Below are 26,484 nucleotides of genomic sequence, written 5' to 3'. Positions count from 1 at the left end.
TTACTTAGCATTATATGTCTGAAATACAACAGTAAATGCATACGTAATTATTCTTGGTCTGTTGCGAACAAATAATTTCTTAATGCCAGTCTCTTTAAAAGGAACCCCAAATAGTATTTCTAAAAAATTAAAATAAATAAATATGTAAAAATTCATATTTAAACATACCTAATAAATCTATAATAGAACACAATAAGTATTACCCTTTGATGAAAATTTCTCATGAAACAGAAAAAGGCTCAGTTTTGGGTTGTCTAAGAACTACTATTAATTTTTTTCATTAAAATATTTTTAAAAAATAATTATATAAAGAAATAATGATCAATATATTGATCATTTGTTTAAAAACCATTGGCCATTTTCCTGATAATTTCATGATTCTACTTTCAAAGAATTTCTTATATTTTTTTGAAAAAAAAAAAAAAAGGTAAGGATTTTGAAATACTAGAAATAAATGTTTTACATGATAGGAATTTTTGAAGCACAAAACAAATGACAATCTGATAGTGCTTTGTCAAAGTTGGACAATAGATTGGGAAACATCCTAGTCTCTCAGTTTCTTTTGAGTTGGTACAGGTAGGATGAAACACTTTCACAACTCATCAATCCTGGACATTTGCAAAGCATCTTTCAGTTTTTTTAGTTGTTACCAAGCTTGCATTATGATATTTTGTGTTCAGTGTTACTATAAGCATTTCTTTCCAACTTTTCCAAATGTGGATCATTTTGGTCGTGCAAATCACATTTATGAACACAATGTGTTAAATTAATATAATTTTAAGTGGTTTCAAGCAGAAGTTTATATGGTTTTCTCATAACACACATTTTCCCTAAGCATTTTTCTCCCAATGAAGATTTTTCAATGAAGATTTTTCAAATGGTTGTTAATGGCTGTTTTCAAAAAATTTAAATTCTCAGCAAGCTTCCCCAATTACATTATAAACTTTAATTGGTGCTTTTACCAGGATGTTGTGCACTCTTGAATGGAAAAATAATCAGAATAAAATTTTGCTAATAATTCAAGAATATAAGGTCTGTACTAACACATCAATACTAACACAGAATAAATCTTTCTCTGTGCATCAGCAGCTTTTTTACCTTTAAGGAAATAAGTAAAATGTGTAAAAAAATATTAATTTTTATTTTCTCTCCTTCAAGGTAAAATGCCTGTGTAAATATTCCACAACTTTAATAAGCTTTATTTAAAATACATCCAGATATATCAGCTGCCTCAACACAACAACGAAAAACTTTTTTCAATTAACATTCACACAGACCAGTGTTTTTACAGAAAAAGTAGTAACAGTTTCCAAACAATAAAAAAAAAAAAAAAAAAAAAAAAAAAATCTGAAATGTTTCAGATTTTAAATTACGTCCAAAGGGGCATTTTTTAACATTTTGTGTGTTACCTTTCTTTATTAAATATCATGTTCCTCGCACTTAAACCATAAGATCCAGTGCAACAGCAATATCGCAAAATAGTTTTAAAACGAGCATATCTTTAGAATTTCCGATACAGAGACTCACGGGCTGGAGATAAAAATGTTTTTTCTGCACAACGGTTGCCATTGCTCGCTTTGAAATCCTTGAGTTTGTTAATTAAAAATTCGTCAAAGTTTTAAAAAATAGGAAATCGATCATAAGACAAATTTCAAATTTCAAATTTGGTCTTCCACATGCTCATATTCGTTGGAGGATTACGTTATTCAAAATTCGATGACTCTATGTACCGTTATTTTATGACAATGTGAGAAATATACATACATTTACGCAGATTTTCATTATTTAATTTCTTCAAATATAATGCAGGACTCTAACATTTTATGGCAACAGTTTGAAAATTGAACCGACATTTATCCATCCGACGCAAAATGCCAAAACGAAACTAATAGTTCTTCGGAATTCAAATCCCTTTGGACTAAAAATGCTTAAATGGTCTAGCTCTTAAAATATGACTCAATACAAAATTTCTCTGAACCACCAAAAAATAAAAGTACACTAATCTTAAACTTCATCTTGTTATATTTTCCTAAATAAATAATTAAAGAAAACACAATATACCAATTTTTCTAAAATATATAATGCCTGATCCTTTTTCTTATAGTTTTAACGCTATAATGAGTTTCTATTCACATTCTTAAAATTATTCTAAGAGTTTTGTAGTTTTATAGTGTTCACACTAATTAAAAAACACATTAGGATAGTACTGAATTTGAATTTAATCCATTAATTTTAAACATTATCCAAAGAAAAATTGCAATAAATATTAAAGCAAGCATCAAGGTGCACTGGCACATATAAATTATCTTGTCAATGAAAATTTTTCGTGAAGAAACCTAGATTTTGGCTCCCGAGCAGCAGATATATATTCTATTGTCAGCAAGAAAAGTTCATGGTATTTGATTTCTAATTTTGATTTAATATTTGATTTCTGTAAAATATGCAATTAGAAATACAAAAGCCAAAATGTATTTACAAATGATATAAGATGGAGAGATGGTAGATGCATTAAATCAAAGCATGCGTCAATTGTTTTGGAAATTCAGTACATTAAAAAAGTGCACACTCTTATATCTATGAATAAAATACCCTAATTATAAACAAGCAGAAATAGGGCCCTGATTTATATTTAAGTCTAATTTTTAAGATAAAGATATAATCATTAATTTAAATCTTGACTTCACGATGGCATTGCCATGGCAACAGAATGCTGCCAAATGATCATTTTGAATTAATCTTAAAATCTGGATAATATTTTCTTATTTAACTTTTATTTTCAGGAATTCTAATTATTGAGTTCCAAAAAAGGGTGAGGGGAGTTTATAAAGAAAGATACAAAAATACAATTAGTTTTGCAATGGACTACTTGAAAACCTCATTTCCTCACTTATCAAGTGCTCAAAAAAATTCTGTCTCCAAATTCCTTCAATTCTTCATCTTCTAACACAGTTTGTCCCAGCAGTCATTAATTAATGTTTCAATTCCCTTTTTTCTACAATTAACTGCATTTACTCCCATGCAGACCAGTTCATTTTAAAGTTCACATATATTAAGTTCCTTTACTTTGTCAGATTATAAATATTTCACTTCATGATGATTAGCACAAAAATGCTTGCCTGTCATACCATCATTTTCAACAAAGTGATAATATGTCAGCACCAGAATTTCTCATAGTCTGCTAGAAAATGATTCACAAAATCACATAAATGAACTGATTACTGAAGATTAAAATATATTTCAATCATATACAAAATATAAAATATGGCTATAATTACACAATTAAAATAACTGAATAACATTCACTCGTCAAAAATAATGACTATTCATTTAAATCAAATGTGCTGAGCATATTAATAGAAATAAAGCTGAAATTTTAAAAAATACACTGGTGATCACTAATTGTTCACTATTAATTCAGTTCATTCAGTTCTACTATCATCAAATAAAAATTAGTAATATTTAAATTTTAATTAAAAACCTAAAGCACAATTGCTTGTATTGTTTATTAAATTAATTTTATGTAAAAATTGAATAGTCTTCAGAAGCAAACTCAACAAACCTCGAAAACTGGATGCATCTACAGAAGAATCTTTCAAGTCAAATATTGTTTTAATGATATCTGGATCTTCTTTAAATCTAGAAGAGGAAAAAAAATATGCAAAATTTTCATTCATATATTCAACATTCATGTAAATTAAGCACTGAAATATTTCTCAATCCTCATGAAAAAATCTTCTTCAATGCTTTCATTTATTCTTATCCCCCTAACCTAAAAAAAAATACAACTTTAAGTGTTTTACGAACGAAGAAATTTATTATTATTAAATGCTAAATAGAAACTGTTATTAAAAGTATGGCCATTATGTAAGGATATACGGAAAGTTATGCTGCAGTTAAAGATTAGTAAAAGCTGAATCTAAAACCAGCACCAGGAAGTTGCACACTGCATACAATGGATACACAGTACCCATATTACATATGATTACATAGTGCATACTTATGGACATCTATTTCTTTATAAAATGCCCTTCTTCACACAATGTCTTAATAAAATGCTATGAGCAATTTTATCTTGCCTGAACCCATAAGCATGCTGACTGGACGGCTGAGGACTGCAAAAGATTTGCTGAGCTCATAAACTGAATCTTTTGCCACATTGCACTAATGGGCAGCTAAGTGGCTGCCACCAGCAATGCAGAGTTATGGATCATTCATGCATACTAAAAGCTGCACAAGCTGATCTGCATGGGTTAGGATTGCAACTGTTCATAACATATTATATTCAAAACACTAACACTGCTCAGAACCAACACTGCATAGAATCAATATAACATAGGACCAAGACAGCACAGAAGACCAAAACTAGTTACTGGCATATGATTGATGCAACAAGACAAAAATTTTTATACTGATGTAATAATGAGCAAGAGGATTAATCATATTTATCATCTTCACAGATCTGTCACAGGCATATAATCGACAATGGCAAAGCAATGACATGGCACAGGAATGACACCAGTACACAATGAGCATTGCCCAGTGGCAGGCAATGATTACAATTAGAAACAAGACATAATAAAGAGAAAAATTTTGATTAAACTATTATTTTTTAGAAACATAGGATCTACATCAGCAGAAAGTCCAAACTGGTTCCCCAGCCTTGTTGATATTATACTGTCTGTTCTATACAGTATCAGTCCAGTACCAAAATCTCTCATAAAATGCCCTATGACATTATGTGTAGCACTGTTAGGGATCCCTTACACTCCATAAATTGCTCTGACATTCTAGGACAATAATGAACAGTTTCATCAGGGAAGAAATGTACTTAATGGTTGGGGGAACATTCCACAGAAACAAGTAAACAGATACACACCTTTAACTCCTCCAACTGCAATCTCAGAGGGTATCTACGAAGAGGTATAAAACAAGCAAGCAACAAATCCTGCATCAGCATCCAAAAACAGCTCATGTGGGCAGCTATCAAGGTATATAAGGACACATCCTCTCAGATGAATATCAGCACCTGATCTCCAAGACAAAGTTAGACCAACAATGCATTAGGCAGATGGTCACCATTCAGCAAATACTGAATATATACATGTTTATATACACCATATAAAGCAGCCGACATTTTTATAGGCTGAATGGTAGTTCAGTAACTGCAATGTGAGCAAGAAATTACAGTTGATATGTTATTATTTTTCTACCCTATTCTCACTTAAATATATAAGTAAATGTTCTGTTATACTTTTCTAAAACCTTACATCAGCTTTTTTTTTACTTCCTTGTACAAACTAAAGGTAGTACTGTAATCGTGAAAAATTCCAGGTACAATATTTCAAAGAAAATATACATTTTGGCTGCTATCGAATGCCATTTAATGATGTTTTTGTGTGACATCTGTACATAGGGACAGAAATAAAGGGCTATTTTTTCCCAAATGAATTATTTGGGGAAATTATTATTAAAAATTTTAAAATGGATTCAGAAGAGATTTTTTCATGGCATCTGGTATGTACATACAGATGTATCTTGTATAACTTAAAAATGAGTAGAAACAGAATGTTGAAATTTTGTATATAAGACTGCTATAATATGCAGTTGTGCACCTCCCGTTTTGGTTGCAGTCGGCCGTATCAAAATTTTATACATACACATATATATATATATATACTAATATATTATATATATATATTAATATTATATATACAGTGGCTCCCAAAAGTGTTCATACACTTATGATTTTCATTGAAATAGGGCTCTATCCATTAATTAAAAGTAAACGTTCTGAATGAGATTTTAATAATAAGATCTATAATTTATTCGTAACAAAATTACATGAAATATTTTTAAAATATAGCGAAACTTTATTTTTAAGAAATTAAAAATAAAAAAATTACGAACATTCTATCTCACAAAAGTCTTTGTATACTTCAAAAAAATCTTGACATATTAGTAAATATTTTAATTTTTTGTTAAATTAATATTTAGTAGGATATCCTTTAGCATACACAACAGCTTTTAAACATCTAGGAATAGATTTTATTAGTTTTTTTCTAATTTTTGTATCAATGTTCATCCATTCCCCCATCATGACTGTTTTGAGTTTGCTTTCCATTTGTTTTGGTGTCATGTTTTCGTACTTTAAACTCCAGTTCTTTCCAAATGTGTTCTATGGAACTTAAATCTGGCAACTGAAGAGGTGTTTTCAAAAACCTGTGGACAATTACAGAGATACCAAGACAACCGTTGAGAGCCATATGCTTAGGATTGTTATCATGATTAAAAATAAAGTTGTTTCCAATACCCAAATTTTGGGCTGATAATTTTACATTGTCTCTTAAAATATTTAAATAAAGAGAATGATTCATTATGCCATCAATAAACACCAAATTACCTTGTCCTGATGCTGCCATGTACCCTCCACACAAGAACACCTTCACCGCCATGCTTAAATGTTCCAACTAAGTTCTTACAATAAAGTTCCTCATTTTTTCTTCTCTATACAGTTATTTGACTATCGGAACCAAAAATATTAAATTTGCTTTTGTCAGCAAATAGGGCATTATTGCAGTGCGTTTCGGGTGTATTTATCAGTGATTTTGTGAATGAAAGCCTAAGCACTGTTTTCCTCACTAACAAAAATTTTTTTATGGGCAGAACACCCATGTAATACACCTTTTCTGAGAACTCGTTGAACAGTTTCAGCTGAAATTGAAGTAGAAAACTTTGAATTAAATTCTGCAGAAACTTTTACAGCACTCAAACGTGGGTTTTTCACAAATTTTCTAATAATAAATTTCTCATCACGTTTAGTTAACTTTCTCAGTCGACCTTTTCTTACCCTATTTTCAATCCGATTTTCTTCTTTAAAGTGTTTCATCACATACTGCATTGTAGAATGGGATAAATTAACTACTTTAGCGATATTTTGAATTGATTTACCATTACCATGGTGAAAAATTATAAATTATCGAATGCTATTTGTAATTTCTTTACGACTGCGACCCATTTTTCAATAATAAATAGAATATTATTAATTAAACAATAAAAAATTAAAGCAAACGATTTTTTAAATGCCACCACAATGAAAAAATTTTAAAAAGCAGCAAATGATAATTCTAATTTTGATTTTATCCAAAAATATTTCAGTGTACAAAGACTTTTGTTAGATAAAACGTTTGCATTTTTTTATTATTAATTTCTTAAAAATAAAGTTTTGCTAGATTTAAAAAATATTTTATGTAATTTTGTTACGAATAGATTATAGATCTTACTATTAAAATCTCACCCAGAAAGTTTACTTTTAATTAATGGATAGAGCCCTATTTCAATGAAAATCATAAGTGTACAAACATTTTTGGAAGCTACTATATATATATATATATATATATATATATATATATACCCACTCTGTTACTTGGCTAAATGAGCTGTTTTTTTTTTTTTTTTACTATGTACTAAACTTTACTGTTGCTTTATATGAATGAAATAGTATATTGTATTTGTTAAATTATATATATGTGTGTGTGTGTGTGTGTGTGTGTATGTATGTATGTGTGTGCTAGTAAATTGTGCATTAAATTGTGCAAACCTACATACTTTTGATTTGTTTTGTTTTGTTGTATTTAATAATAAATAAAAAAATGTGATGATTTTTTGCAATTTTTTTCAAAAAAATTGTAAGGGAAGCAGTTAAGCCATTGGTTAATCTGCATGCAATATTTGTAGAACTATCAACAATTTAAAAGTTGTTTAAGTGCAGCTAAGACTTTTTTTTTTTTTTTTTTTTTTTTTTTTTTAAAGCTGAAGCAGCCTCATTTTTACTTCCTTGTACCAAGTACAGGAAGAATTGTAATCATGAAAAATTCCAGGTACCATATTTCAACAAAAATATCCATTTTGACTGCTCTCGAATGCAATAAAATGATGTTTTTGCATGACATCTGGACATAAGGATGGAATAAAGGACTCTTTTTTTCCCAAACGAATTATAAAACTGATTTAAAATGGATTCAGAAGAGAATTTTTTCATGGTGTCTGTACATACATATATATCTTGCATAACTCAAAAATGAGAAGCATGAGAGCGTTGAAATTTTGTATATAGAACTGTTATAATATGTAGTTGTACCCTTGCAGCGAAGTGAATTATTTGAATGTGAAATATATCTCTAATGAAATTTGAGGAAATAAGTTTAAAGGAAATGCAGGAAAAAAATGTGTATAATTTAATATTCCGTACAAGGAAGTTATGTGGCGTAAACATCAGATTTTTTTACATTGGAAACTTAGCAGAATAGTGAAATAATTATTTCTGCACCTTCAGTGTCTTTTTGCTAAATAGGACCGAAAGGAAACTTTTAGTTTTGGGTACGGGAAAATCTGCCTTCCTGCCTGCTGGCCAAAATGCTTGTTTCTGTGTAGAAACTGCACTTTTAAATGTAATTTTTTTTAAATTGTTTTAACTGTATTTGGTGTTTTATGTTTTTCTATATCTTTCAATTTTTAATGAAAATATTTTGAGTTAATGTATTTTTGCCTTGCCGCGAAGTGAAAACTGAATTAATTGAATGAGAAATATATCTCTAATGAAATTCAAGTAAATAAGTATAAATGAAATGCAGAAAAAAATGTGTATAATTTAATATTCTATACAAGGAAGTCATGTAATGTATACATCAGCTTTTTTAAAGCTGGATTGTCAATAGTTGTTAAACTTTATTAAAGTGTTTTAACTATCTAACAGTGAACAATATAGCTGTCTAATTTAATATTTTTAATGATCTGAGTTTGTGTTTTCATGAGGTTTAAACAAGCAAAAAAAAAAAAAAAAAAAAAAAAGGGAAACTTTATTCTGAATATTATTCTTGATGTATATCAGATTATACGCATTTCTGACCACCCATTAATGCACATTTTTTTTTTAAATGACATGCCTTATTTTTATACTCATTTTACCTCTTGTATACCTTTCATTTAAAATAATATTTTTGGAGATGACGCAAAGGTTTTATGACAAAGGGTCAGTGTTTAGAATGAGACTAATACATGCTAGATTATCATGTTCTAAATGTTCCCATAAGTTTTTTTCAACTTTTTTCCCGTGAACAACAACCCGTCTTCCCATAAGCTTGAAAAAATTTCCTTATTTTAAACTATCATAAAAAATTAAAGAAATTACGAAAAAAAAAATTTCTACAATCTATTGTATTTTTTTATACAACCGACATTATTTCTAGTTATATAAAGTACACAAAAATGAATATAAAATTTAAAAAAATGGTTTAGATATGTGTGAGTTTAAATAACACATTCTAGCAATACATAATATATAAAATAGCAGAAATAAATTATGCAAAGAACTGCATAACAAATAAATGAACAATATTTTTCTTGAAAAATTAACCTTATAATGTCATTCTTCCAAATGAGACTTGGGGAAATAACAAGACAGCCATAATGAGGAAGAACAGATGAAGTCAACTTATCAATGGGCTCTGAAACTTGCAAACACAGGTCACCAAGGCTGGTATTATTTAAGGCTCTAAGGGGGGAAATAAAGAAATATAGTTGATGCATTTCCTAAAATAATTTTTACTTGATATTCATTATAACAAAACAGTGTTTTGAATAATTTAACAGTTTTGGTTCAATAATTTTCTGGGAGCAAATTTTAAATTTATGCACAATTAGTTATTAAAAATTGTCTCTCAAGTCTTACAGAGAACATAAAATCACAGTTTAAGAAAAATTTTAAATAAATGTCATAAAACTAATCACAAAATACAACCAAAAATTCTGCAATCTATAAAAATTTATTTTTAAAATTAAAAAACACACATTAAATTGAAAACTTATTTTTCATATCAAAAAGTTTATTTCCTGCATAAATACTAACAGGTTAAGAATAATCAACATTTAGTAACTGAAATAAAAAGAGTTCCTGATTTTTCTTGCAGCAGAACTTAAACATTCTGAGATTCTTTGTCAACAGATTAGTGTCAGCTGAAAACATGGATAGCAGGGATCTTCACTGTTTAGAATAACATGTACCAAATAGTTTTCTTTTAAAAAATAAATGTGTCAACTTGATATTTCCCATCAAGAAAACATTAGCCAAACTTCACTTGATTCTCTTTATGTCAATTCATCTGAAGAAGACTGAACACCATTTGGTCAAATCTGTATTGGTGCCTACTACACACTTTTAACTTAAAAGTGCTATTTTGTGTCCTTACCTTTAAATTAAGTGCTGTCAATAAAAAGTTATTAAAGTGATTCTTTTAGTTTCAGTTATTTGTTTATTAAAACAACTAATATAAGAGACATATGTCTACATTTCCTACATTTAGATAAATTTTATCAGCACTTTGCCTTAAAATGAGTCCGCATGAGATAACTAAAAAAATTAATAACACATTATTTTTAAGTCAGCTACAACAGACCATAATGATTTTAGAATACCTAAACTAACTTCAGTTTTTTCTACAAAATAATGTTTAATAATCATAGCTAAGTACACTTAAACATGATAGTTTAAACATGACAGTTAATCACATTAGAGCAATTTCATAACCAAAAAGAAATATAACTTTAAATTAAAAAATAAAATTAATTCTAGTAACTCACATTTATTTATTGAAATTTAAAGTTTTAGAAATTTCATTTAAATTTAGGTAAAATTCACCCAATTATTAATGTTTCATGTGAAAATGCTACAACATCTGAGATAGTTAGCTAAAAGACATCTTTTTACTTATGAAGTAAAAATATTTTGCATCGTTTTGCCTGAAGTATGTCACATAAGTAGCCACAAAAATAAATGAGTAAAGGAGAAAACAATTATTATATTGCTACCTATTGAATAAAATAGAAATAAAAGCATTAAAAATTGCAAGATTTTAAAAATGTACACAAGGAAAAAATAGAATTAAATCACAAATTTAAGCTGACTGATATTCACAAATAAGGAAAGCTATGAAAATCTAATTCAGAAGAAAAAGCTTTTTATGACTTTAGTAGAACTAAATTTAACATACTAGGTTAAGAGACCAACTATTAGTAATGGATGATAGTGTTTTCTTCTTCCCCTCCCTTAAAATATAAGAAACGTAATCTTTAACAATTTCTTAACTTTTGTAACTTTTAACACTTTTTTAGCTTGACAGTGACACATTAAATTGTACTAAGAACTATAATCTAAAATAGTGTCTATATGGGCTGAGCAACAAATTTTATTAATATATGAGAGGATATAATTTGGATTGAAGAATATAGTCAAATTTGTAACTTATTAGCATTGTTATCCCCTTCTAATGAAGGGGGGAAATGTGATGACATGAAGAGCATTTCGATATATTTTAGTGAAAGAACTGTCTTAAGATTGATAACGAAACATTAAGGAATTACTTTTTCCATAACAAAAGGAAGAAAAAAATCATTCATTTGAAACTATTAATAATTTTCAAACAACTTAGTTCATGTGAAAATTAGGACTGCAAAGAACAAACCAAAATAACATGAAAAATGTATGAACAGATAACAAACTAGCATGATTCTCTTTCACAATACTTTCAGAAACGTTTCCATTAGATTACTGATAAAGAAAAGTAAAATGAATGCAAAGTATTTTTTATAATTAAGTTTAAAAAAAGAACAAACCCTGGTGATATTTGATGATTCCCAAGAAGTTCACTGATTTCAAACGCATAGGTCAAAGGTGCACGAAATGCATCTGTTAATATCAAATCTGACTTCCACGGGAAAACAGCACTTTTCACAATAATTTGTTGTACATAACTAACTGGTGGGCCTTGAAACTAGAAGGAAATTCAGTAATGTTAAAAAATAATTATGCATAATAGCATATATCTTGGATACAAAATATCAAATTGTAATAGCTAGCACTTACCCAGCGTGGTCCTGAAAATTTATAACTGTCACTATTGTCTAAAACAATATCAGGTGCTACAAATCCTTGCACAGGTGTTGAAAACTGCTGTGAAGAACTACCTAATAGTGGCAGGTGTATTAATGGGTAACTGAAAAGAAATAAATGTGCCTAGACTTAAAATATATGTACATATAGAATACAGAATCAGTTGCTAGAAATTAATTACTTTTAAAAAATTTACGTTATCAATATACATATTGTTTAGGACTAGATGTAGCCACAATTTTGATTTTTTTTTTCGGGGGAAGAAGGATACAATATGATGTAAGGAAGAAATGGGATCACATCCTTTAATAATATCACTGCTTCCAAAAACATACTCAGCTTAAAATACCACAAGGATGGTAAAAATATATCAATGGAAATAAACTCTCTAAGGATATTGTATAGTGGACCTCTCCTCCACCATATAAACACCTAGAATGTTTCTTTCAGTCATTTCTTTCATTGACAAGCATCCAAACTTTTTTCCTGTTAATAATTGTAAACTATCTGAGATTCATAATAAGTGTACCACAGTTAACTCATGTCATCAAATAGACATTGTCCCAGTCAACATGGTAATTAGCATAGACTGGATACTATGGGCTCAGGTTCAAACCTCAAATGACATTTGTGAGTCCATTTGTGGAATAAGGCACTTAAAAATATGCTGATTCAAATCTTCTAGAGACATTGTTAAAAGGGAAAAAAGGAATACAGTGCTTTTAACTGCATTTTCTGGAATATTCCCAATCCTCCTATCCAATCACAATTAAAGCATAAATAATAATAGATGTTTGGATAAATATTTTATTATTGAAGCTAAATATGATTAATCTAGACATAAAAATATTGAATAGAAACAAGACACTTACGTTGCAGTGTTAGAAATACCACTTTTGCATCTGTTTTTAAACATAGTTACAATACTTCAGAATCATTTAAACAATTACATCATTATTTATGAAATGAAAACTAAAAACTACCCACTAAAAATTTACTTTTATTTAACACTCAAGACTATTTACAATCCTATCCTTCTTTGTGATGCAAACCCTATATTCACAGTTTCTTTAATCCCATTACTATTCATTAAACTGGATCAGATGCTTGAACAGGTGAAAGTCATCTGGTGCACAATCAGAACTGTAAAATGGTGACTGAATAGCTCTTAGATGAAAGTAATGAAAATCTGATTTTTGACAGTCATCTTAGGGTCTTTTGACAGTCACCTTAGGGTCTAACAGGCAGGTTATATCTTGAATCAAAACTATGCTCCAGTTGTTAATGCCAATATTTTTTACACTACGATTCAAAATGGAACCCAATGCAAATTTTTAAGAGTTTGACAGGTTCCATATAGATTAAGGAGTCTCCACATAAAAAGTCTACTTGCAAAACTATTTTGCCATTCTTAAACATAATGCACAGAGTCCTCTCTATGGAAGACAGTTGAAAAAATCTAATGCATGACTCGGCCATTTCAGTTTGCTTCATTCTGTATGCAACTTTCAAAACTAGCATATACACATCTGCTGATTATTTACATTCTATGACATATAAAAAAAGAGAGCATATCAGCTTAGGAAAATGTAGAGCAAATAACATCACCCTGAATCACATTCTGTTGAATCTTCTGTTTAACTGAATGTGCCAAATTCTCAGATGCTAAATGACTGCCAATTTCATTTAAAATGATACACATTTTTTCATCCTTTATCATAAAATCTCATTTACATGGTACAAAAATATGACCTATCAGTGGCAAAATGGTTAGAAGCATTATGTAATTGTAGCTAGATCCAGGTTCAAATCCCAGTGAATAAGGCATTCCTTCCTTAGCAGGCAGTTTTAACAAATTTTGTCTGACCTATTAACCAATCAACCAACCAATCAGCGAAACCACTCACTGCATTTTTTCCCCCCAGATTCCAATAACTCATAAATGAACTTAAGATGTTTAGCACCTTTTTGTATTCAAGAAACAGACAAATTTGCAAATGCATATGGAAATCTGACTTTTCAGACAGCATAAACATGCAGTATATTATACACAGTATATTATATGCAGTATATATATGCAGGGCTGGATTAACCAGTAAGCAATGCAAGCACATGCTTAGCAGATCAACGAAAGGGGGCACCACAAAAAAGTACTTATCTATTAGTTCTTGTGAACATGAAAAGAGGAAATTCCAGTGCAGTCTCCAATCTAGTAGCCAAATTTTCTACTAAGGAAGAGGAAGAAAACAAGAATTAAGGATGCAATGAAAATTTTAAGAGCAACCATACCCGTTAGAATTTGACTGTATGTGCAAAGTTTCTCAATGTTTTTCTTTGAATTGTGATAAAGAAAAACAATGAATGCTTTTAATGAACATGGGAATTATAATACTCAAAATCATTATCTCACCAGTCTTAAACACTTTTGCCTGTGATGCAAAAAAGTTCTTGTTTAGGAAATGAAGGATCTTCGCACAGTGAGTTTTACTGTCATCAAACATACTGTTTCCAAGACAAGCAATGTAAAGATAGACAACTTTGTATAAACAACTTTGCTTCATGGCATTTACAAAATATCAGGTTAAAAAAATAAGAGAAGCTTTGGCTGCTACGAAAAATCACCAGTAAACTATAAAGAAAAACATACAAACCAAAAACATATAATTTCTCAGGAAACAATTTCTAAATTGAGTTCATCAACTCCCTCAAGGACATTATTACTTAAAAAATGAGTTAAAAAAACATAGCTACTGGAAGAGTTAAATATCACAAAATTATACAAAATGAGCAAAACAAATAATCCAAACCATCCAGTACCATTTAATAAATTCAGAGATCATTTTAATTCTAAGTTTAACCTCAAATTCAGTTACCCAAGAAAGAACACTTGTTAAATTCACTTACACAAGAACTAGAGTCCTGGATGATAAAATGGAAAATAAAGACAAATGTGGAGAAATCTGAAGCTGTTTACTTTACCTATAAGACTAACATCAACCTGGAGATCACTTTCAAAATGTATGGTATCAGCATTCTCTGGGCCAAGCAAATTAAATACCTTGGTGTTATTTTAGACCAAAGACTCACTTGGGCCCCCCACATGTAACATATACTTTAAATAAGTTTTGGGGTGCTAAAGCTTTACTCAACCCCTAAATTGCCCAAAACTTGAGTTTATCTATTGATAATAAAGTTCTTGTATTCCGATCCATGTTGCGTCTCATCATTACTTACGCCTGTTCGGTTTGGGGTATTTTTGTGTGACATTACTATGAAGAAAATACAACAAGTTCAAAATATGACTTTAAGGCAAATGCTAACTCGCCCTGGTTTATTAGGAATGCACAATGCATTGTGAACTCGTTGAAAAAAATCAATGTATGTTTTGCAAAAACCACAAAAAAATTCTTTAGAAACATTCACAAAAAGAATAACAGCACCATCCCTCAGTTGGATTATAACTTCCCCGACAGAGAAAACAGAAAACGACTGAAAGCAGTCCTTTTGCATTTAAATACTTAAATTGTAAATTGTGTGTTCTCCATGTAATTCTACCCTAGAATCTCTTTTGCCAACGTAAATTGATTTACTTTTATCATTTTAATAATAGTTTTAACTCACGACATATGTGCAGCCATCTAGGATCGAAAACAGCAATTAATTCATCTCTCAACATTGCATGTGAATTGCCATCTGTGGCTTTTAATTGTAACTATTACTTGACTATGAAGCAAATGTGTCACCATCTAGTAGTAACTTCTGTAACTTACTTTCAGTTAGAATTTGTGTTTTACCAATATTTAGCAAATTTCAAATATCTTGCTACTTATTTATGTTATATCCTAACTCAATAGACGTTTAGACCACTTATTATTTCATTCCATGATCTGTTTACTTCAAAATAGACTATAATTAATTCTTATGTCCTAATGATTATTTCAATGTAACCCTGCCCCGATACCTGATTTTCAAGAAGATGCACTTCTTTTACAGGTTCACCATTGGACAAGCTGAACAGTAGGTCCACCCCCTGCACCCAGGTACCTCCAGTGTCAATGCCTTTCAATTTATTCAAGCTCTCGCCGTCTTGACATTGGCACACAGCAAAGATATGCCTTTATTGCTCATTAGGGAAACAGTAGCTATATTGCATTTATACCACAGACATACTTAGGAGAAGAAACTAGCGTTATATATCGAGACTCAATCATCGCACTTGCACGAGATTTTATTTCACTTATGGACTTTACCACATTATGATAGAAAAAATATGCCATTTTCATACGCATTCCATACAGAATGTGGTTTTTACCCGGGCACCTGATAACAAGTGTTTCTAACACCTGAGTCTTACACAAGAAAGCAGCTTTTCTTTGTGATAAATTATAAGCAATGATTAATATGCTCGCCAAAAATTGAAAAAACCCAAAGGACATGAAAAAGCAAAACCATTTCAAGATCTGAAAAATAAAATCATGATAAAATAATTTCATTTGAAGAAGAGCCAATTATGACAGCAAAAGAAATTTGTGTTCCCAAGATTAACAGAAAAACTAAAAAACGAACTTTAGTCACCTTGAAAAACAACTGAAAATATGTTTCTCTCCTATTTTGTATAAGGTACATTTTTGTTTATAATATAAATTTTGTTAAATAAAGGTTGAAAGTACATTATGAAATTTTTGTATGATTTTATAACAATATTTTCTTCATCACTAAAGTCACACACACTAAAAATTAATTTTTCTTGCAATTCCTATCAATGGATATAAACGGTTTTCCACCCTGCGTCTTCAATTGCTAATGAATCAACAGATTTGGTACAAATACACACCCTTTATCATAAAATGATAGCTTTTAAAATTTGACATTGATTAAACCAATATAAAATATTTTAAAATTTAGAAACTAAATATTTAAAATTAAGAGAACATTCTTTCTAGTTGACAACAAAAGTTCTGTTTCCGATCAAAATCATCTCAAAACATCACTAATTAATGAAAAGCTGAAATAAAACACTTAAAGAGAATTATTCTTACCAACATAAAATAAAGATGATTAATGTCACTGAGATAACTGAATATGGATGACTAGAGCAAAAAAGTCCATGACTGTAGTATATCTTTGCAACTTTATCTTGGATATCTGCAGAATATGATTTTACACGAGGAGTGTTATCCATCAGAAGTTTCTTTGTTATTTTCACGTTTCTGTGAAAAAAAAGAAAATCTCCAGCATACATTTTGGTTAAAATAAAATGCTATAAGTTTTCAAACATGTAGATCCTTTTATTTCATAGTTTTACATAAGTATTAGAAGCAAACAATAAACAAACATTTATATAATATATTATGGAGATAACTTTTTGCCAATGAGCTGAAAAAATTTCCTTTTTCAATGTTTTAAGATAAAAACATAATTACATTATAATTGGGGATGAGATTCTGAATCCTTAAATCTCATAAATCATGAAAAAGTTTCAAAATTTTTAAAAATTACCTTTTTCCATTACTCAGATCTTTTGAATCTTAACCTAAATAAATTTTGAATATTTCAACCCAAATGTATAGCAAAAATAATTTTATCAGTGTCCAACAGACACATTTATATATATATATATATATATATAAATTAAAAATTTAAAAAAAAAAAAAAAAAAAAGGTTTCAGATTTTAAATTACATTCAATGGGGTGTTTTTTTTTTACATTTTGTGTGATACCTTTATTTATTAAATATCATGTTCTTTGCACTTAAACCATAAAATACAGTTCAAGAGCAATATCGCAAAATAATTTTAAATTGAGCATATCTTTAGAATTTCTGATACACAGTCTCACCCACTGGAGTTTAAAATGTTTTTTTCTGTACAATGCTGTCATTGCTCGCTTTGAAATCCTCGATCTTGTTAATCAAAAATTCGTTAAAGTTTTACAACTACTGCTGATACTGCAAAATACTGCTGAAGAAATTGCATCAATAATAGAACTGCAGCAGAAATTATATTCCTTAAAAACTCTGCTTCAAGATTTGAATGAACTGCATAATGCATATTATGAAAAAAGCTAAAAATAAGAAGTTAGAAGAAACTGGTGTTTGTTTAGACGAATTGGAAGTATGCTGTGAGACAAAAGAAGTATATCTGTTAAACCTCATTACTCAGTATTCAAAGAAAACTTCAAAAAATGAACTAAAAGTTGATGATTCTTGGACCATAATAATTCCTAATATCCTCTTCCTTAAATATCCTACCAGAATTCTCTGGTTTATGCAAGGAATGGAGTAATTTGAAAACTGCATTTAATAATCTAATATCTAAAAATCCTCACTTAACAAATTCTCAAAAATGTTTCTATTTACATGCTGCGCTTTGAGACCAAGCAAAGTTAATTCAGAAGATACATACGAGTCATTATTTAAAGCATTAGAAGATCGTTACGAAAATAGAAGAATAATAGCAGATACACATGTTCAGAACATTATAAACTATTCCAAACTTAGGCAAGAGTCAGCTAAAGATCTTTGAAAAATTCTAGATCATGTAAAAAAGAATACACAGGAATTAAAATTATTAAATATTGATAGAGATGAACTTTCAGATATACTGTTAATAAATGCTCCATTCAGAAATTTGATCAAGAGTCCAGAAAACAATTTGAAATGACTTTCACATCAAATAATTTTCCATTTTTGCAGTTTATTGAAAAACAAAGTCAGAAGTTAGAAAGTTAGTCTTATCATGAAATATGCTGTTTAAGGGTGTAAACAAATTTGCAACCTCAGCAAATTCATCTCGTCAGTCAAAAAGTCATCTATTAGTTTGAATAACCTTTCAAAACCATTTTGTGTTGTGTGCAAGAAAGTGCACTCCATATACAAATGCTTGGCATTCAAGGATATAAATCATACCAAGAGATCTGAAGTCAAGAAACACAGACTTTGCTTAAATTGCTTACTCCCATTTCATGAAGTATCTGAATGTAAGATCACTAGTCTGAAGTACCTGAATCATCATTAGTTCGATTTGTAAACTTAACAATCATATTTTTACTACTTTATTGTACAAAGAATTGAGTAAAGAATCCCCATCCGATTTGAATGAACTGGAAACCGAAAAGGTGCAGGCAGATGCCAAAGTATTACCTCTTGCTCAATCATTAATAATAGCTGTTAAAAAGAAAGAAAACAATTTTGTTTGCTATCATTCATATTTCAACATAAACATCATGTGGTTGCAATGCTTGACTCAGACTCTCATTGTCACTTTTATACCTGCTAAATATGCTATTTATAGGAATTAAAGAAGCAAATGATTTTTGCTCCTATTTCAGGAATTAATAGTTCTATTCTAAATAATAAAATGTAAATTATCAGATTTAAAGGGCAATTATAAATGGAATTTAGATTTTTTGCTCATAACAAAAATAACTGATACCGATCCATCCAAATTAATGAATATTCCGATAATAAAAATTCCTAACATTGTTTTAGCAGGCCTTGAACTTTCAAAACCAAAAATTGATTTTTTACTTGGAACCAAGTTGTTTTCTGAGTTTCTTTGAAGCAGAAGGGTTCACACAGAACACAACCAATTGTTGTTTCAAGAAAGCTTATGTGGCATTGGGCTCAACTGAAACATTTAATTCGGTAGAAAATAATTCATTTATTGATCATTGTTACTCATCTACGAATATATATACATTTAACCAAACATTTAAGTTCTCTTGGGAGACAAAAAATGCAGAAAGTTACAATCTACCCACAAGTGAAGAGTTAAGATACTGTGAAGAACATTTTACTCAAACTCACCATCGAAAATCTAGTGTCGCTTCATCATACAAATACCAAATAAACCTGATGCCGCAACAAAACATAACTTTAGATATTTCTATATAGCTTGCATCAAAATGCTTAAATCAACTTTGCACACATCTGGAAACCAATACAAAGAAGAAAGCATTACACTGAGTTCATACAAGAAAATGAAAGTTTGCGTCATGTGGCTGAGACTGAAAGGGAAGCTAGTTCAGGGGTAGTTCACTAGCTACCTCATGACAGGCTCTACAGAACTGACAAGAACACTACTTAACTGTGTGTGGTTTTCAATGCTAGTGCAAAATCTACCAGCAGTTTCTTAAGTGATATTCTTCTGAAGGGAGATGTCATACAAGAAGATCTTTATTCAATCACATTAAGGTTTAGAAAACATCTGTATGCCTTTAGTGAGGGAATAAAAAAAATTTCGACAAACTCAAACTGAGAAGTACGAAGTTGACATTCAAAGAATTCTCTAGAAGAAAGGTATTGATCCTCCAGTAAAGGCTTACACTCTTCTAACCGTTATACATGGAACAGTATGTGCTCCATTCTTAGCACAGTGGACACTTCATCAAATAGCTTGAGATAACATAAAGGACTTCTTTCCAGTCTGATCTGTAGTTTTAAATGGTTTCTACAAGAACTATGTCCTGAGTGGCACTTCAGACTTAAGCTAAGAGTCTTCAGACAGAGTTGACTCATTTACTTGAACATGGTGGAATGAAACTATACAAATGGCATGGTAATCAATCTGTTTGGAAATTTGCCTTTCCATTATTCATGGAAGAAAAGATTATCAAAGCTTTAGGAATGCAGTGGAACACACACAGTGATATACAGTGATTCTTTATCCTTCAAAGTGTCCACTGAACCTGGAAGCACATACACCAAATGAGCAGTGTTATTGGATAGAGCTTGCATTTACAAGTCCCTGGGATTGGTTGGACAAGTCATTACCAGAGCTAAAATATTTATGCAAAGGTCAAAGTTACTTAAAATTGATTGGCATGAACCTCTTCCCGAACCGATATCACTTGAATGGCACAACTTTGTCTCAGTGCTTCCCACAATCAAAGATCTGCAAATTCCAAGATGTGTGTTAAGCAGGGATATAAAAAATTTTTTTATTCACAGATTTGCTAATGGTTCAGAGGATAGCTACACAACAGAGGTTTACCTTCAAGCTATTTCAAAAGAAAAGCCTGCATCCAGCCATCTTTTTTATGGTAAGTGGTGAGCTGCTCCAATCAAGACAATGATGATCTCCAGACTTGTCAACCTGCTTATTTCTATCCAAAATTGTTAGCAGGATTCTGTCATCCATAAAATTATGATTTGATCAAATGTATCTATAGTCAGCCTCCACTATCATTCTTGGGTGGATTAATATATCTCTTCATCGATTTGCAGCAGGTGTAAGCAACAGGGTTTCCAGCATTCAACATCTCATTGAGAACTTTAAATGGAGTCATGTACCTAGAAGAGCAATCCAGCAAACGTAATCTCATATGGACTGGATGCTAGAAGATATCATCAAACTGGATGTGGTGGCATGGTCCACAGTTTTTAAATGATACATATGAGCCCAGGTTAGGCATGACAAGATCTACAGACGATCTTTATCTACAGGTATTGCGACCTGCTATGGACACTATTATAGATACTGATGTTTTAGAAAATCTCATGAACTTTACTAAAGGTTATCATAAAAGTTTCAAGTTTTGTTTTCAGATTCATACACAATACAAGAAACCTAGTTAATCATCACAAAGGACCACTAAGATCCGAAGAATGAAACAATGCTCAAGATGCTCTAATTATCAGAACCCAGGTAAATGCTCTTTGGAAATTGTCTCCCTTCAAACAGGAAAACCTGTTGCATCAAAAACTAAGTTAAGATTTTTTTCTTAAGGTAAAACAGTGCCATCTATGTTGGAAGATGTTCAAGTCAGTCAAATCTGAATTACAGTCATAAATACACTAAAGTTTTTTGCCAGCTGACCACAAACTAATAAAATTTATCAATTCCAGAACCAGAACTTTTAAAAACAAGGCAGATAATAGGTTAACACACAGGTAGAGAAGAAAAAAAATTTCCAACAACCATTGAAAAGATGGCAATGCAATTACCAACAACAATGAGTTAAATGGCAATTTCCTAAAGATAATGTTTCTCTTGCATTGTTGAAGAAATATAATTTACCTTCCTGGAAATGACCTGAATAAAAGATGTAACAACTGGTCCTGGTAAAGTTCGTATGGTGATTGTAAGACCTTTGAAAACTTCAGCACATTTGAAAAATATATTTCCAAAATTTGCATATTGCCTGTCCAGTAAGAAACTGTTGTTTCTTCTCTCCACTAATACATTAAACCAATTGCCCATGCAAAGACCCTTTTTCTTTTTACAATTTCTGACATTGCTTCTCCAACATACAAATGCATCTTATGACAATTTTCACAAATTCTTTCGCAGGACAAAATACGTTTCTCTTGGAAAAAGCTACTACACCTTCTTTTATTGATAGCAGAATGAAAACAGACTTTTACAAAGAAAAATTTCACAAATATTGCATCCTAATGCCTTCACTAAATTCTACAGAATTTGCCATCTCTTAATTTTGTCGCTTGGTGCTTCTCTAAATTCAGCTATTTGGTATAGTGGCACCAGCTCTGGCAGTGGTCCTGTGCTTAACTAAATAATAAATCAGTTTTTCTCGACTCAAACAGCATTAAATGTAACCTTTGGACTTTTGAGTATCATTTACAAAATCTATTTTTTGCCACACAAAGATATTTCTGCTGGTACTTTTCCATTTTGCCAGCACAAGCGATAAAGTCGCAAAAAATGGTTTAACTGATTCCAAACGGAATCCCCTTGCTGGTGACCTTTACGTCTCATTTTGAAAACAAGTCGCAGCCATTTCTTATCAGATTGATTATTTCTTTCAATACTGGCATACAATTGCATAGAATTTTTACCAGATAGTTCAATTTCATGCCCTAAGGCCATTCGCAGTAATTAAGTCAATTAGGATGCAATCACAATTTAACCCTTTGCCTTTTCTAGATTGTCACCCGGACAATCTAGAAAAGGCAAAGGGTTAAATTCATCAATTCTAATGAGAATGCACTATCGAAGTACAGCACTGTGGTTTTACATAATTTCTGAGTAAGCTATTCATACGAATTGTAATAATTCTTGCGTTGCAAATTATGATTCAACTTAAAATTAATGTAGATAATTTCTGAGAGAATTAGATTTTTGTAGCGTAGTTTACGTGAGATGAGATCACTTGGGGTCATGAGATATGAAACGGCGAATCAGGATATTTTACCATAAAAGCATAGTAAATTCTTAAATTAATGTCTTTTTACAAATTTATTGTCTTTTTACAAAATTTTAAATGATAATAAAATGTTTATACCTTCAAAATAAAAATTTCTTAGAACTAACATTTGTTATGTGCATACTGTGTGTTGTCGCCAATAAAGTCTGCTTAGCGAGATTTGCGCCGGCGAAATGGAAATGTGCCATTTTTCCTCATCAACACACTCAATACTTTGCAATGGATTTAGCTGTTACCATAGCCCAAGTATAACTGTCAACATAAAAGGTTTACCGTACTCTTCAGTATTCAGTTACTAATATTAAAAATAAAAAATAATAAACTGCTTAGAAATTGCTGTGTTACATTTTGCAAGCTGCAGTTTGCTGATATTCATGCCGTCATGGATGCTAAAAAATAATAATTTTCCAGGTTGGCATCAGTGCATATGTGAAATTAAGAACTGAAACTCATCACATGTTTTATTATGAAAAATATGAAACGTGCAACAGTAAAGGATAAAAAAAAAAATTCCAAGGGGGGTGGGAAGAGGTTGCAGGTGATCAGCATCCTTTTTTTCAGATTCAGGTTGCTGATCACCAGCAATCAGCATTTAAACCAACAACCTCTTTTTTACATGATTTTAGACAATTCCAAATGCTGGATGTCTAGATTTCAAACTTTGTATTGTATTATCTTCATCAATATATTTATGTAGACTAGCTTAAGAAATTTAATAGTATATGCGTGCATATATATGCATATATATAACATAATCCATGTGGATGTGTATATGTATGTATACACTGAGAGCCAAAACATTATGACCACCTACTCAAAAACACGTTGTGCGACCTTTGGTCTGTAAAACAGCTGTAACTCACCTTCGTATGGATGCCACAAGTTTTTGGTAGATGACTGGGGACAGGCTGTACCAAACATTTAAGCAGCCGTCACGCAAAGTCGAGATACTCCGACATGATAGTGTTTGAACTCTCAGCTGCCATTCTATGACATTCCAAATGTGCTCTCTTGGGTTAAGATTCACCGAGTTAGGTTGCCAAGACATTAATTGGAAGTCATCCTTATGCTCCTCAAACAACTCCAACACAATTTGAGACTTGTGACATGGGGTGCTGTCCTGCTGAAAGATTCCATTTCCAGTTGGGAAGACAGATGCCATGCAATGGTGCAACTAATCTGCAATTCTGTTAACACAGCTCAGAGTTTTCATGGTCTGTTCTACCACAATTAAGGGTCCCAGAGCCGCTATTCTCGTGAGGCGGGTATGGGACATGGTAGAACAGACCACGAAAGCTGCCAATTATCTGAACATAATTGTGGATCAGATACACCCTTAACATGGAATGTCTTCCCAACTAGAAATGGAATCTACCAGCAGGATAACATCCCATGTTACAGGGATCAAACTATGTTAGAGTTCAAGAAGCATAGGGATGAATTCCAATTATGTTCCCAATTATTTCCACAATTATGTTCAGATATAAGCAGACTTTATTGGCTAAGCAGAATTTATTCCAGGTGTCTAGCCACCTAACCTGCTGGATTTTAACAAAACAGAACACATTTGGGATGTCATGAAACGACAGTTCAGAGCTCAAAAACCACTAGATCAGAAAATCTCGACTTTGCATGACCGCTGCTTAGATACTAGTATTACCTGTCTCCAGTCATCTATCATGAAGTTGTGGCAACTATGGCAAGTTTCAGCTGTTTTGCAGACCAAATGTCGAACAATGTATTATTGAGTAAGGTCATAATGTTTTGGCTCTTCAGTGTATATATGTGTGTGTGTGTGTGTGTGTGCATAGGGCCGGTGACAGAACATGTGCAACCAGTGTGACTGCACCGGGCAGCAAAATTCAGGTGCAGCAAATTTTTAGAAAGGAACCAGGCAGCAGAATTTTGAATTCGCAGAGTTTGCACAAATGGCCAATAGTCTAGTGACAGCCCTCTGTGTGCATGTATAAATAGTATATATATATAAAGTGGGTACATTAGGTAAGAGATAAATAGCGCTAATAGTAGCTGCTATTTAGCATATCAAATGTTGTATGAACTTAAATCCATTTAGTGCGAATACAAGTTATTATTACTTGCGCAAAAATTTGGTAACAATGGAATCACATTCAGCCTATGATGATTAACTGATATGCACATTACATAATTTATATTAATGGTATTACAGTAGCATTAATTTCGCAATTAACTGATTTTCCCTCCCAAAGTTTACACGTTTTTCAGACTGCTAACAAACCCTTGTTTTTTTTTAAGCCTCATACTCTTAAAAAAGCAATCAATTCCTCAAGAACATGTAACAAGCTATATTAAGAACCATTCACAAAACTTTAGTAGGTGAATAAGCATCTTTCCTTAGCAGATCACTTGCCCTATCAGAAGAGAAAAAAGAAAGAGAAGTCTTGTTTTATGAGCTCTGACATCAGTTATTTTCTGCATGGGTCTTTTGACATTTCAGAAGTAATAAAACAGAAGTTATCACTATTTTTTTTAGAATTGAGGAATACTGTTGAGAAATTAAGAAAACCAGCTTCTATACAATGAAATTATAAATCCCCTTCGGAAACGTTGTATAAGAGCAATACTGAAAAGTGGAGGCAGATGGTGAGCATGAGAGCATGAAATTCTTTTTGAAGGGATCCTGAATCACAACTTCCATATGATTTTATTTGCTACTGTTCTAAAGAGTTGACACAGTCAAGTATGCCAACAGCTGCTATATATTCATGATGAAACTATCATTATCTCCAAGAAGTTTACATTATAAAACCAAGAGTGAAACAAAATCTCCAGTTCTCAAATTACTTAAGACATTGCTGTGTAGAACGCCATCACTGAATGAATGTACACATAGCAAATATTACGTATATCGCATTATTTTAATATTTCAACAAATATTTTGGTACTTAAAATATTCATAATAAATTCAAACTTCACCACTCTGCTGTATAATATTTTTTTTTATTTAAAAATATTTTTCTTACTGATACTGAGGTCAAAATAATGAAGATTCCACAAACATTTTAAAATTTTCTACCACACTGCTTAAAAGATGTCATTCAGTACTACCAGATAATGCATGACATATACAATAAGTGTACCCCTCCCCCCCAAAAAAGCACAAGATGAAATGCCTGCAAATTTATCCTTTGGGCACAGATTCACTAGAAAAAAAAAAATTGTGTTTGGAACGGATGTAATTTGCTGATGTGCGGAATAGTATATAAAAGCAGCAGATTTTGAGTGAGAATTCATTTATTTTTGTAATATGATACACATAGTAATTAGAAATGAAAATCAAATCTAAATTCATAAAAGAAACAAAATGAAAATAAAGTAAATGAAAATTATCTTTC

General features: G+C 30.9%; 1 protein-coding gene across 1 annotated transcript in view; it reads right to left on the bottom strand.

The window, feature by feature from the left end:
- Window positions 1-26,484, bottom strand: part of SCAP (SREBP cleavage activating protein) — a 112,059-nt gene that overhangs the window by 75,028 nt on the left and 10,547 nt on the right. Inside the window, exons 2-7 of the mRNA XM_035351342.2 lie at window positions 16,984-17,154; window positions 11,918-12,047; window positions 11,668-11,825; window positions 9,413-9,550; window positions 3,560-3,636; window positions 5-119 (exon numbers count right to left, since the gene is read on the bottom strand). Coding sequence (XP_035207233.2) covers window positions 5-119; window positions 3,560-3,636; window positions 9,413-9,550; window positions 11,668-11,825; window positions 11,918-12,047; window positions 16,984-17,126 — 761 coding nt within the window. The 5' untranslated portion in view covers window positions 17,127-17,154. The remainder of the gene's footprint in view (window positions 1-4; window positions 120-3,559; window positions 3,637-9,412; window positions 9,551-11,667; window positions 11,826-11,917; window positions 12,048-16,983; window positions 17,155-26,484) is intronic.

Source organism: Stegodyphus dumicola, chromosome 2 (genome assembly GCF_044657685.1).
Source record: "Stegodyphus dumicola isolate Sdum_Otavi_A_Nest chromosome 2, ASM4465768v1".
Taxonomy (NCBI): domain Eukaryota; kingdom Metazoa; phylum Arthropoda; class Arachnida; order Araneae; family Eresidae; genus Stegodyphus; species Stegodyphus dumicola.
The sequence above is the reverse complement of the archived record's forward strand: the minus strand, read 5'-3'. Positions and strand labels throughout refer to the sequence as shown.